Source organism: Lepus europaeus, chromosome 6 (assembly GCF_033115175.1).
Source record: "Lepus europaeus isolate LE1 chromosome 6, mLepTim1.pri, whole genome shotgun sequence".
Lineage (NCBI taxonomy): Eukaryota > Metazoa > Chordata > Mammalia > Lagomorpha > Leporidae > Lepus > Lepus europaeus.
The window spans coordinates 65,921,694-65,935,238 of NC_084832.1; the positions used below are offsets into that span (position 1 = coordinate 65,921,694).

General features: G+C 45.1%; 1 protein-coding gene across 1 annotated transcript in view; it reads right to left on the bottom strand.

Annotated features, from left to right (window-relative positions):
- NEK5 (NIMA related kinase 5) overlaps positions 1-13,545 on the bottom strand; it is a 93,687-nt gene that overhangs the window by 32,442 nt on the left and 47,700 nt on the right. The window contains 3 exon segments of the mRNA XM_062195348.1: positions 4,061-4,184; positions 7,768-7,836; positions 8,058-8,138. Coding sequence (XP_062051332.1) covers positions 4,061-4,184; positions 7,768-7,836; positions 8,058-8,138 — 274 coding nt within the window.

The following is a 13,545-nucleotide window of genomic DNA, read 5'->3' on the forward strand; positions in this document are numbered from 1 at the left end:
AAATACATTAAAATAAACAAAATATTTATTTTATGAAAAGTTAGAGAGAGAGAGAGAGAGAGAGAATCTTCCATCAACTGGTTTACTCCCCAAGGGCTGCAACAGCCTTTGCCAAAGCCAGGAGCCAAGACTTCCATCTGGGTCTCCCAGTGTTTGTCTAAATAGTGCTATGGCTTGGTCTTAAGCTCCATTTCCTTCTCGTTCTGGTCCTCTCTGCCTAGGCATTTTTGGTCATCAGCAAGTTTTAAATACCACGTATATGCCAGGGACCTCCATACTATATCTTTAGCCATGATTTGCGTAGGCCCTCAGTCCCATATGGCTGGCACCTTCCAAACATCTCCAGCTAACGCTCATAAATATCTAAACCTCAATGTGTTCCAAATTTAGATCACAAAAAGATCTCTACTGACCTCTATCTACATGATACACATTTGGTTGGTGACAGCTTCATGAACGTGAATTAGAAAACTGGGGGTGGAGGCAGACATTTAGCCTAGAGGTTAAGATATCAGTAGAGACACTTACATCCATAGCAGAGTACCTGGGTTCCACACCTGCTCCACTCCTGACTCCAGCTTCTTGCTAATGCAGATCCTGGGAGGCTGCAGTGATAACTCAAGTAGTCCAGTCCCTGCCACCACATGGGAGACCCGGATTGTGTTTCCAGGGCCTGGCTTTCATCCTGGCCTAGGCCCTGCTATTGCAGTCATTTGGGGAGTGAATCAATGGATGGAGCTCTCCCTCTACCTGTCTCTCAACTAAATAAACACAATTTTTTTTAAAAAAAGGAACGGGCTGGCACTGTGACATAGTGGGTAAAGGCGCTGCCGGCAGTGCCTGCATCCTATATGGACACTGGTTCGAGTCCAGGCTGCTCCACTTTTGATCCAGCTCTCTGCTATGGCTTGGGAAATCAGTGGAAAATAGCCTAAGTCCTTGGGCCCCTGCACCCACATGGGAGACCTGGAAGAAGCTCCTGGCTCCTGGCTTCAGATTGGCACAGCTCCAGCCATTGCGATCAATTGGAGAGTGAACCAGCAGATGGAAGACCTCTCTCTCTGCCGCTCCTTCTCTCTGTGTAACTCTGACTTTCAAATAAATAAAAAAATCTTAAAAAAAAAAAAAAAGAAAGGAAAACCGGGTATATCCACAAGTCCCTTCTCTTCCTCTTTCCCATACTCATGTCTATTTTCACTGCATTTCTCTGGCGTGTAGACCTACTGTTTCCACCTGAACTATTCTACCACCAGTTCTGCTTCTCCAAGCCATCCTGCGATCTGTAGCCAATATGTTCCTTCTCAGTCACAAATATGATTCACTTCCTACTCACTGAAGCCATCATCAATACGGATAAAGCCCACGCTCCAGGCATGCCCAATCATTGAGCAGTAGGGACCTCCTTGCCTCTCCAGTCAGCTCAAACCCCAACAGTGATGAACATTTCAGGTTTGGAATACATTTTGTCCCTGTTTCCTTTGCTTGGACATTTCTGTGATAACGTAAGCAGGGCCCAGTTTTCATTCATCTTTGCATTTCTTATCACCAAGCACAGTCTATGGCAACTAAGTTGCCACTGAATTGAATAAAGACATTTCCAGATGGAAATGAAGCAAAGGGTATAATTCATGAATTAATTATGGATGGGACTGAGAAGTTTGAGACATGATGAAGGAGGTGGGAGGCCATCACATTGTATTGCTTCTGCACACTCAGGGGAGCTATGAATTCTTTACTGACTGCTGAATCACATTAAACCACTCAATAGAAACAGCAATAGATCCATTCTTATGACTGTAGATTTGTTCAGACTGAAGAGTTACTGTAATGACCAGTCACCAGGGGACATCAAAGTAATTGGTAGAGATGATTCTCAACTTTAACTGAAAAAACTGTCTTGATTGTTGAAGATATAATTGACACTGTCAAGGGTGGGTATTTGGTACTGTGGTTAAGACACTGCTTGGAACACCTACGTTCCATACTAGAGTGCCTCGTTTGAGTCCTGGCTGGTCCACTTTCATTCTAGCATCCTACTGAAGTGCACCCTGAGAGGCTTCAAGAGGTGGCTCAAGTACTTGGGTCCCTACCATCTTGTGGGAGATCCTCATGGAGTTCCTGGAATCTGGTTCTTGGCTTTGGATTGGCCCAGGCTTGCCTGTTGTGGGCATTTGAGAGTGAGCCAGTGGACAGAGATCTCTTTTTGTCTCCATGTCACTCGGTCTTTCAAATAAACAAATTTTAGTATATGTGCTACCAAACAGAGCACATCAAATAAACAAAATGAAAAAAAATTTTAATGACCCCGGCAAAACAACACCAACTTTGCTTTCCTTGGTCAGCTTGTGCGGTCAGCTTGCTGGTGAATGACCCCTCAAAGTTTTGGATATAAGACAGGTGGTTTTGGATTTGAGAATCCCGGACAAGTTTTGACAGGTCACACCCTTCACTATAATGAACACTTCAGGGATGTGAATCATGTCTGTGTCACTCATGAAACTGGAAAAGAAAACACAGAGCCCAAAACGAGGTGCCAAAGTGAGTCTGGAAACACTGGGAGTCCCATCTGACGTCATCAGTAGGAGGACAACACATTCTGTGTTCCATGACCATCTGCTTCAGAGATTCTGGGTGAACCCTCTAAGCATTTGATCTGTTTCACATTTCAGAATGTCAGCCATGGGTTCCTGTGCTGTTTGCACTGTGAGCCTTTCAGGGTCTGTCCCCTTAGGTGTGTTGCTGTTTAACTTGTGAATAAAATAAAATACCTTAAAATATACCATCATGAGATGAAAACAGTGAAATGTATTTGTAGGAAACATTTAAAGAGGAGCTGCATTAGTTTTAAAAAAATTTTTTTAAAAAGATTTCTTTGTTTATTTGAAAGGCAGAGATAGAGAGAAGGAGTCAGAGAGAGAGAGAGATCTTCCATCTGCTGGTTCACTTCCCACTTGGCTGCTGGGCCAATCTGAAGCCAGGAGCTTCTTCTGGATCTCCCACATTAGTGCAGGAGCCATCCTCCTGAAGTGGAGCAGCCAGGACTCAATCAGCGCCCATATGCAATGCTGACACGGGCTGGCCCCTTTAATTGGCATTTTTAAATGTTAAATATTCAGGAAAGAACAGAGGTAATTGAATATTGTTAATTAAACTGTTGTATGTTTAGAAAAGTAAGAAGCAGTCCATTTTGCATCAGTGACAGAATCTAAGAGGTTTCACTGTGCTGAATAAACCTGTGTCCTGGAATGACTTTGACAGCATTTCAATAGTGTTGACTGTATTTTCCTGGTCGTTCAGATTAGTTCTTGACACCTTTGTCAAGAGTCGCTTTTAAATAAATTTAATAAATTTTAAAAACCTGAACAGGGTAGTAATATGACATGACGAGTTTAGCAACCACTTAGAGAATGACGGCGAGGAGAAGCCAAAAGGAGAGTTAGGGAATAGCACTTACTAGGTATCTAATTCAGGTCAGGGGTCTATCAAATTTCACTTCAACCTTCACAGTAATCCTGTGGGGTTTCTATTGTCACTGCTACTCACTCACTCCTTGCTCCTGAGACCGAGGTTCACTGCGCTGGAGAAATAAGGTCACAAGATAAAATTCTGAGTCCCGTCTGTCTCCGGGGCCCAGGCACTTCTGGGCCAGCCACAGAGCTAAGAGATGAGAGCGCCCTCAACTAGCGGCATTGGGAGGAAGGCTCCAGAGACCGTGGGTAGAAACTGCCCTGGGTGTGCACCCTAGTGATGGCCTTGACCAAACTTTTAGGTCCCTGGGAAGGGGGAGCTAGGAAGGTCGACTTCACACATGCTGAATTTCAGATGCCCGTGGCACCCATCTGTGGTACTTCCCAGCAGAAGAACAATCAGGGAGGAGCAGCTCGGAGGCGTGGGAGGCGCAGGAGGGAGACAGTGAACCTTCGCAGGCATGGAGCAGGAGAGGCAGACAATCTCCGGCAGGGGGAGAAGAGGAGCCACGTGGGATGAAAGTGTAGAGCCTTTGAGAAGGGTCGCTGTTAAGGCATTTCCTTCTCAGCTGAAGATTTTGAGAGACACGTACCTGCTTCTGTGCAGCAGAGATTTTCAAATGCTCTGTCTGTGTAATCTTCATGCTCCTTTATCGGCAAATATTCCTGAAACTTCATGCCGTCCTCAAAGGTCAAAGTTTCATTTAAATCCACTGCCTAACGCAATTCCAGGGTTTCATAAGACATAAGCCATATTTTAGGGGGAATGTTTAAAAATATTTTATGTCCCTAGTAATACTAATTAACATGATATAAATATTCAACATGTTTCTTTAAAAAACATTTTTTAAAAACTTATCTTTTATCCCATTTTCACAAACTTAAAAAAAAATTATTTCTTTAATTTATTTGAAAGTCAGGGGCCAGCGCTGTGGTGTAGCGGGTAAAGCCACCAGCTGCAGTGCAGGCATCTCATATGGGTGCTGGTTTGAGTCCCACCCAGCTGCCACACTTTTTTTTTTTTCAAGATTTTATTTATTTATTTAAGAGGTGGAATTACAGATAGTGAGAGGGAGAGACAGAGAGAGAGAGAGGTGTTCCATCTGCTGGTTCACTCCCCAAATGGCCACAAACGGCTGGAGCTGAGCCGATCCAAAGAACCAGAAGCCAGGAGCTTCTTCCAAGTCTCCCACGCGAGTGCAGGGGCCCAAGGACTTGGGCCATCTTCTACTACTTTCCCAGGCCGTAGCAGTGAGCTGGATGGGAAGAGGAACATCCAGGACTAGAACCGGTGCCCTTATGGGATGCCAGTGCCGCAGGCAGAGGATTAACCTACTGCGCTGCAGAGCTGGCCCCTGCTCCACTTCTGATCCAGCTCTCTGCTACGGCCTGAGAAAGCAGTGGAAGACAGCCCTGGCTTCAGATGAAAGCAGCTCTGCCTGCCTCTCTCTCTCTCTCTCTCTCTCTCTCTAACTCTGCTTTTCAAATAAATAAATAAATCTTTGAAGAAAGAAAGGCAGAGAGAGAGAGAGAGAGAGAAAGCTCTTATTCACTGGTTCACTCACTAAATGCCTGCGACAGCCAGTACTGAGCTGCAAGGAAGCCAGTAGCCCAGAACTCAATCCAGGTCTTTCATGTGGGTGGCAGGAATCCATCTACTTGAGCCTTCACCTGCTGCCTCTCAGAGTGCACTTAGCAGGAAGCTGGAATGGAGAGTGAAGCTAGGACTCAAACCCAGGCCCTCTGATATGGGATGCAGACATCCCAGGTGGCAACTTAACTACTGTGGGAAACACTTGCCCCAGTATATGTTTATTAAACAGGTAAATCTATAGAGTTTTAAAACTGGGTCTGTGCTGGGATGAGAGAGACATGGGGATGTTTTCTTCTTGTCAACAATGATAAGCATTGGTCTTAGGGTCTTAATTTTATCCACTCTTTCTGCCTTCAATATTATTCAACTTAAGTTCTTAACTCTCAAGATTTTCTCATCCACACCCGGCTTTAAGTAAGCAATGTTCTTAACCAGGTCCCTAAAACTGATCTTGATACTCTCTGTAATCAATACTAATACGAGAATTACTTTTCCTAGCCTATCAGTGCGTAGTATAAGAAAGGATAAACATCCTGGAAATTAGAATATTTTAGATTCCATTCTTTTATTCCAGCAGGCCAACTTTACAGAAGCTCTGTGGATATGCCCAGAGACACGTCCCCAGCCCTGATCTGCTCTGATCCCACAGTTTGTCTGGCTCACTGAGAGGCCGAAGTGTTGATCAGAGGTGAGTACTAACTATCACAACTCTCCTGGAGTCTTTATGTAGCAAAATGCTTGTAAAAATAAATGATAACATAAAATGGTTTTAAGTTAGGGCAGTGGGCATTTTGCCAAGTATTGAAAAACCCATAGCCAGTGCCTGGTGCTCAGGCTCCTGACTCCAGCCTTCTGCTAATGCAGACCCCATATCAGTGATGGCTCAAGTAACTGGGTTCTTGCCACGCACATGGGAAACCCTCACTGAGTTCCTAGCTCTTGATTTTGGACCAGTACTGGCTATTGTGGTCATTTGCGGAGTGAACCACTGGATGGAACTCTGTCTCTCTCTTTCCTTCTCTTTGTTTCTCAAATAAATAAATAGGCTTTAAAAAAATTTTTAAGCTAATCAAGAACATAAAAAGAAAAAATTATCAAGTGCGGTTTTTCATACTTTTTAAAAAAGTGAATACAGAACAGGTAAAGTGAGGAAAAAATAAATTAGTTTTGATATTTTGTTAGAGGATCTGATAAAGAATGGGATAAAAGGCCGGCGTCGGGCCGGCGCCGTGGCTCACTAGGCTAATCCTCCGCCTTGCAGCGCCGGCACACCAGGTTCTAGTCCCGGTCGGGGCACCAATCCTGTCCCGGTTGCCCCTCTTCCAGGCCAGCTCTCTGCTGTGGCCAGGGAGTGCAGTGGAGGATGGCCCAAGTCCTTGGGCCCTGCACCCCATGGGAGACCAGGAGAAGCACCTGGCTCCTGCCATCGGAACAGCGCGGTGTGCCGGCCGCAGCACGCCTACCGCGGCGGCCATTGGAGGGTGAACCAACGGCAAAAGGAAGACCTTTCTCTCTGTCTCTCTCTCACTGTCCACTCTGCCTGTCAAAAATTAAAAAAAAAAAAGGCCAGCGCCATGGCTTAACAGGCTAATCCTCAGCCTGTGGCGCCAGCACACCGGGTTCTAGTCCCGGTTGGGGCGCCGGATTCTATCCCGGTTGCCCCTCTTCCAGGCCAGCTCTCTGCTGTGGCCCGGGAAGGCAGTGGAGGATGGCCCAAGTCCTTGGGCCCTGCACCCCATGGGAGACCAGGAGAAGCTCCTGGCTTCGGATCAGCGCGATGCACCAGCCGCTGCGGCCATTGGAGGGTGACCAACGGCAAAAAGGAAGACCTTTCTGTCTCTCTCTCTCTGTCTCTCTCTCACTATCCACTCTGCCTGTCAAAAAAAAAAAAATGGGATAAAATATGTCAAGATCAAGTATTACTATATTCATGTATTTCCTGCTGTGGCAAGGACAGGCCAGATGCAAAACTGAGATTTACTTAGACTTGTACAGAGTTACCAATAACTAATGCAGATGTAAAATAAATGTGCATCTGGTTAGGATACCTGCTAAATTTTTTTTTACATTAGTATATTAGATGTTGACTGTGTATCGTCTTCTATTTTAATTTGGCTGTGACAAAAAGTTGCTATTATGAGGGAAATAGTTCCTTAATAAAAGAAAAACATTTAAATGGGATAATCCACATAAAGAAAGAACCTTATTTTTAAAAAGAGATTCAGAGGATAAAAAAGCATATGGAAGATGCATCTGAACACACCAGACTCTCTCTACAGCCTATGTAACAATTTCATGAAACATGCATACTAAGATATACTCATTTTCTTTTTTTTTCTTTCTTAGATTTATTTTTATTTATTTGAAAGAAAGAGTTACAGAGAGAGAGGAAGAGACAGAGAGAGATCTTCCATCTGTTGGTTCACTGCCCTAATGGCCACAACAGCAAGCCATTTTGGCTTTGTGCCAAGCCAAAGCCAGGAGCCCCAAGCTCCTTCCATGTCTCCCATGTGGGTGGCAGGTGCAAGTACTTGGGCTATCTTCCACTGCTTTCTCAGGCACAGGGAGCTGGATCAGAAGTAGAGCAGCAGGGGCTCAAACCAGTACCCATATGGGATGCCGCAGTGGGTTAACCTACTATGCCACAACTGGCCCCAGATATACTCATTTTCTCACACTGAAAGAAATGCATATTTAACGGCCTACCTCTTCCTCCTGAGGGACTGTTTCATCAGAAACACATTTGTCTAAATTAATTTCAAATTTTACTGCTCTCTAGAAGAAAGCAAGAAAAAACTCTTAGTTTAGCAATTCAGTAAAACCTCAAAATTACAACTTCCTAAATCAATTTTATTTGACATTACACATACTTGAAATCATCAACCTAACAGGGCCATTCCATAAAATACTAGGGGAGAAAGTCATGGAGGTAATCCAGAGTGCAAGGTGGGAAGCGCCAGCCAACTTATACACATGGAACTGGAAGTTCAGATTACCTTAGCTTTATATTTCTGTTCTGGAATGTTAGTTTCCTTCATGTTCTGAAGCTTAACTTGTTTGAAGTCTCTTGCCATATCCTGAAAGTTTAGAGCATTTCAATGAGGAAAATTCTACCATGTGATGATGCTGTCATTCCAGTCTAGTGCAACCAACCCAATCTGACTCATAACAGGAGGCTTATGATTTTTTAAAGATTTATTTTATTTATTTTGAAAGGCAGAGTTACAAAGAGAAAGAAGGAGAGGGAGAGAGGGAGAGAGGGAGAGGGAGAGAGAGAAAGAGAGAGAGAGAGGTCTTCCATCCCCTAGCTCACTCCCCAAATGGCAGCAATGGCAGGGGCTGAGCCAGGCCAAAGTCAGTAACAGGAGCTTCCTCTGGACCTCCCATGAGGGTACAGGAATGCAAACACTTGGGCCATCCTCTACTGCTTTCCATAGCACATTCGCAGAGAGCTGGATTGGAATTGGAGCAGCTGGGACTCAAACCGATGCTCACATGAGATACTGGCATTGCAGATGGCAGCTTTACCTGCTATGCCATAGCAATGGCCTTGAGGCTTATTATTATAACTAGGAAAACAAGAAAAGTACACAAGGAAAAGTGCACTCTGAAAACTGACAGGAGGAGGAGAGGAATGTAAAAGTGGATGACAAGAATTTCATAGGAACAGCTGGTGGGTGAACTCTAAGCTGAGGTTTCTAGGGTTCCATCCTGGCCCTCTGCTCCTTGCTTCCCTGCGGTTTACAAGCCGTGTTTACGTGATGACCCTTCACCTTTCCTCTCTGAGTTTCAGACTCACACAACCAACTGCCTACCTCACGTCATCTTCTCCCTAGCATTCATTCCACAAAATTATACTGAGAACCCCTAGGGACCACCCACCTACACAATGGGCCAGCACAGTAGATGGGACCAGGAGGCCCTGCTGACAGAGGGCTTACATTTTGCCAGGTAGGATAGGCAGTAAGCAAGTTAACAAATTAATGACAAAATTTCAGAAAGTGTTATGTGCTATAAAGAGAATAAAATAGGGTAAGAGGATGGGAAATGAGTAGAGGGTAAGAGTAACACAGGAAAAGCTTAATGGTAAAGCATTTTCTATGTGGAGTCCCCACAAGCAGTGGGGACTATAAACTTTTTTTTCAAAGACTTACTTATTTATTTGAAAGAGTTACACAGAGAGAGGAGAGGCAGAGAGAGAAAAAGAGAAGTCTTCCATGCGATGGTTCACTCACTAACCGTCTGCAACGGCCAGAGCTGTGCCTATCCGAAGCCAGGAGCCAGGAGCTTCCTCCTGGTCTCCCACATGGGTGGAGGGGCCCAAGGACTTGGGCCATCTTCTACTGCATTCCTAGGCCATAGCAGAGAGCTGGATAGGAAGTAGAGAAGCCAGGGCTCAAACTGGCACCCATATGGGATGCCAGCGCTTCAAGCCAGGGCGTTAACCCACTTGCCATAGCGCCAGCCCCCAAAAAATAAATTTTTAAAGGGGTAGAGCCCCTGGAGTGTGGGTGAGACATGAGACAGACACCAGCCTAGAGTTCCTTTGGCAGCCAAGATCCAGGTCCGAAAGCTGCAGAGCCATCCAGACTATGGTTGCACTTCCCACCCACTGGGAGAATGGAAGCTGGAGGCCAGTTTGGGTCTTGGCTGCTCCATGTCTAACCCAGCTCCCTAAAGGCTTGGGAAAAGCAGTGGAGGATGGCCAGTGTCTGGGCCCTGGCCATTGGGAGGCCTGGAAGAAGTTCCTGGCTCGTGGCTTCAGCCTAGCCCAGCTCTAGCCATTGCTGCTATTTGGGGAGTGAAACAGCAGATGGAATATGTCTCTCTCTTTGTCTCTTCCTCTGTAAATTGGATTTTCAAAATAAATTTAAAAATCCTTAAAAAGAGAATAAGGGGGTGGGGCAGCGCTGTGGCTTAGCCAGTTAAAGTCACGGCCTGAAGCAACATCCCATATAGACGCCAGTTTGAGTCCTGGCTGCTCCACTTCCAAGCCAGTTCCCTGCTAATGCACCTGGAAAAGCAGGGGAGGGTGGCCCAAGTGGGCCCCTGCATCCATGTAGGAGACCCAGATGAAGCTCCTGGCTCCTGGCTTCGGCTTGGCCCAGCCCTAACCACTGCAGTCATTTGGAGAGTAAATCAGCAGATGGAAGACCTCTCTGTCTCCCTCTCTCTCTCTCACTCTCTAACTCTGCCTTTCAAATGAATAAACAACCTTTTTTTTTTTTTAAATAGACTAATACAGTGCCTTTAAAAAAATAACAAATGGTGCTTTAAAAAGTAATTTGAGGGGATGATACCTTTGGGTGTGTTTATGGGAATTAGGAGAGATCATGCTGGAACGTTCTGTTGGGAACAATTCACAAAGTCTGCCAGGCTAAGGAAAACAGCCTCTGGCCTGTTGCGGGAGTCACTGCTGATGGGCAAGCAGAGTAATGTGTTCCAACTGGCACTTTGGGAAGTTAATTCTCAGATAAATGACTTTAAAAATCCACTTCTCTATGCAGCTGCATATTCTCTCCAAATAAGACATTAACTCAAAAAGCATACAAATTAGGTGCTAACAATTTCCTTTACAAACATTTCCAAAGAAATCTTCGGTTTTTGTTTAAGGTGTAGATACTTTATTATCTATTTTTTTTAAAAGATTTATTTATTTGAAAGGCAGAGGCAGAGAGAGAGAGAGAGAGAGAGTGAGTCAGAGTCTTCCATCTGCTGGTTCACTCCCCAAATGGCCACCATGGCTGGAGCTCTGCTGATCTGCCGATTGGAAGTCAGGAAGCTGGAGCTTCTTTTGGGTCTTCCATGTGGGTGCAAGGGTCCCAGAAGTTGGGCCGTCTTCTACTGCTTTCCCAGACCACAGAAGAGAGCTGGATCAGAAGTGGAGCAGCTAGGACTCCAGCCCTATTATCTATTTTTGTAGTGAAAGTGCTATAAGCAGGGCCAGCGCCATGGCACAGTAGGTTAATCCTCCACCTGCGGCACCGGCATCCCATATGGACGCCAGTTCTAGTCCCGGTTGCTCCTCTTCCAATCCAGCTCTCTGCTATGCCCTAGGAAAGCAGCAGAAGGTGGCCCAAATGCTTGGGCCCCTGCACCCATGTGGGAGACCAGGAAGAAGGTTCTGGCTCCTGGCTTAGGATCGGCGTAGCTCTGGCCATTGCGGCCATTTGGGGAGTGAACCAATGGAAGGAAGAACTTTCTCTCTGTTTCTCCCTCTCACTATCTGTAACTCTACCTCTCAAAAAAAAAAATGCTATAAGCACCTTACAAAAATTTTAGAGGGGGCCAGCGCTGTGGCGTAGTGGGTAAAGCTGCCGCCTGCAGTACCTGCATCCCATATGGGCACATGTTTGGGACCTGGATAGTCCACTTCCAATCCAGGTTTCTGCTATGGCCTGGGAAAGCAGTAGAAGATGGCTAAAGTCCTTGGGCCCCTGCACCCACATGGGAGACCGGAAGAAGCTCCTGGCTCCTGGCTTCGGAGCCCAGCTCCAGCCATTGTGGCCTTTTGGATAGAATCAATCTCTCTCTCTGCCTTTCAGATGAATAAATAAATCTTTAAAAAAACTTTTAGAAAGTAGAGAAGAAAACATCACCCCTATTCACACCAATGTATATATACAGTCCTCAGTATCAATGGGTTGTGGGTTCTAGGACCCTCCTAATGGCTACCAAAACATGAGGATGCTCAAGTCCCTTATATGAAATGGCATAGTATTTGCACATAACCTGCATAATCCTCCTAGACTTTTTATAATACCGAAGACAGTGTGAATGCTATGTTATTATTATACTGTATTGTTTAGAGAATAGTGGCAAGAAAAAAGTGTATACATATTCAGTGCAGGTGCAATGTTTTCTTAGATCTGTGTTCAGATCTTATTATGATTCTTATTCTTGATCTGTGTTCAGTGGAATCTGAGGCTCTGTGGATACAGAGGGTCGATGATACCACTAACTAACCACTGTTGGCGTTTGGGGTGTTTTCCTTCAGTTACTCCTGGTGGGGTTGGTGTTGTGGTGCAGTGGGCAAAGCTGCTGCTTGTGAAGCAAGCATTCTGGATGATCTACTTCTGATCCAGCTTCCTGCTAATGTCCTAGGAAAAACAGTGGGAGATGGCCCAAGTGTTTGGGTCCCTGCCACCCACATGAGAGACCTGATGAAGCTCTTGGCTTCTGGCTTTGGCCTGGCACAGCCATGGCTGTCATGGCCATCTGTGGAGTCAACCAGCAGATGGAAGATCTCACTCTCTCTTCCTATCTCTCTCTCTCTGAAACTCTTTCACAAACATAAATAAATCTTTAAAAAGTTCCTCCTTGTGCATAAAACTTACAAAATTTTATTTACCTAATTTCCTAATTTACCTAATTTCTCTTTGAGAAAAGGCACCACAATGACTTGTTTAGAGATGCTTTTTTTTTTTTTTTTTTGTAAACACAGGTACTGGATTTCATTTGTTGCTATAAGCAGGTTAAAAATGTGAAAGAGATGTTTATAAAATCTGAGCTCTCTTTTAATGGCATTTGTAATAATTTGAGGATTTTTCAATTTCTAGTTGAATCCAGATCCAGCTCTAATAGCCTAATTTAAAATATAAAGATTTGTTTTAATTTTAATGATGAGAAAACTGATAATTATTCTCACTATAAGCCAAATCATCGATAATCTTCTTATTAGGCAAAAGCATCAAAACAACTCTTTGCAAAGTAAAAAGTAAAAATTCAATCACAGGCGCATTGGTTACGAGGTCATTTCACAGGTTGAAGAATTCTCAGAATTAGCTGAAATCCAGATTTATTTAGCATTAAGAGTACATAATACTTTCTCAGATGGAAAAAAGCTCTTTGAGATCCACTGGGTCAGCTCTGCCTGGTCCTCTAATCCCACTAAAAGTGTAAGGTGGAAACAGAAGAGAAGCTGACCATCAGGTTGCAGAGCTGTGTGTCTGAGACACTGACTTGGACAATCCAGAACATGTGTGGGCTAAAGACAGCAGCAGTTCTCAAACTCAGCACCCACCAAATCACTCAGGAGTTTCTACAAGCAGGATGCCTGGGCCTTACCTACACCATTTGGGCCGCAGCCTAAGCATCTGAGTGTTTTAATCGTGCCCCATATGAGTCTATGACATAGTGAGAGGTAAGAATCACTTGGGGCCGGCACCGTGGCTCAATAGGCTAATCCTCTGCCTGCGGCGCTGGCACACTGGGTTCTAGTCCCAGTTGCCCCCCTTCCAGGCCAGCTCTCTGCTGTGGCCTGGGAGTGCAGTGGAGGATGGCCCAAGTTCTTGGGCCCTGCACCCGCATGGGAGACCAGGAGAAGCACCTGGCTCCTGGCTTCAGATCAGCGCGGTGCAACAGCCGCAGTGTGCTGGCCACAGTGGCCATTGAAGGGTGAACCAACTGTCTCTCTCTCACTGTCCACTCTGCCTGTCCAAAAAAAAAAATCACTTGGCCAGAGGAAACCCATTGGGAGACACA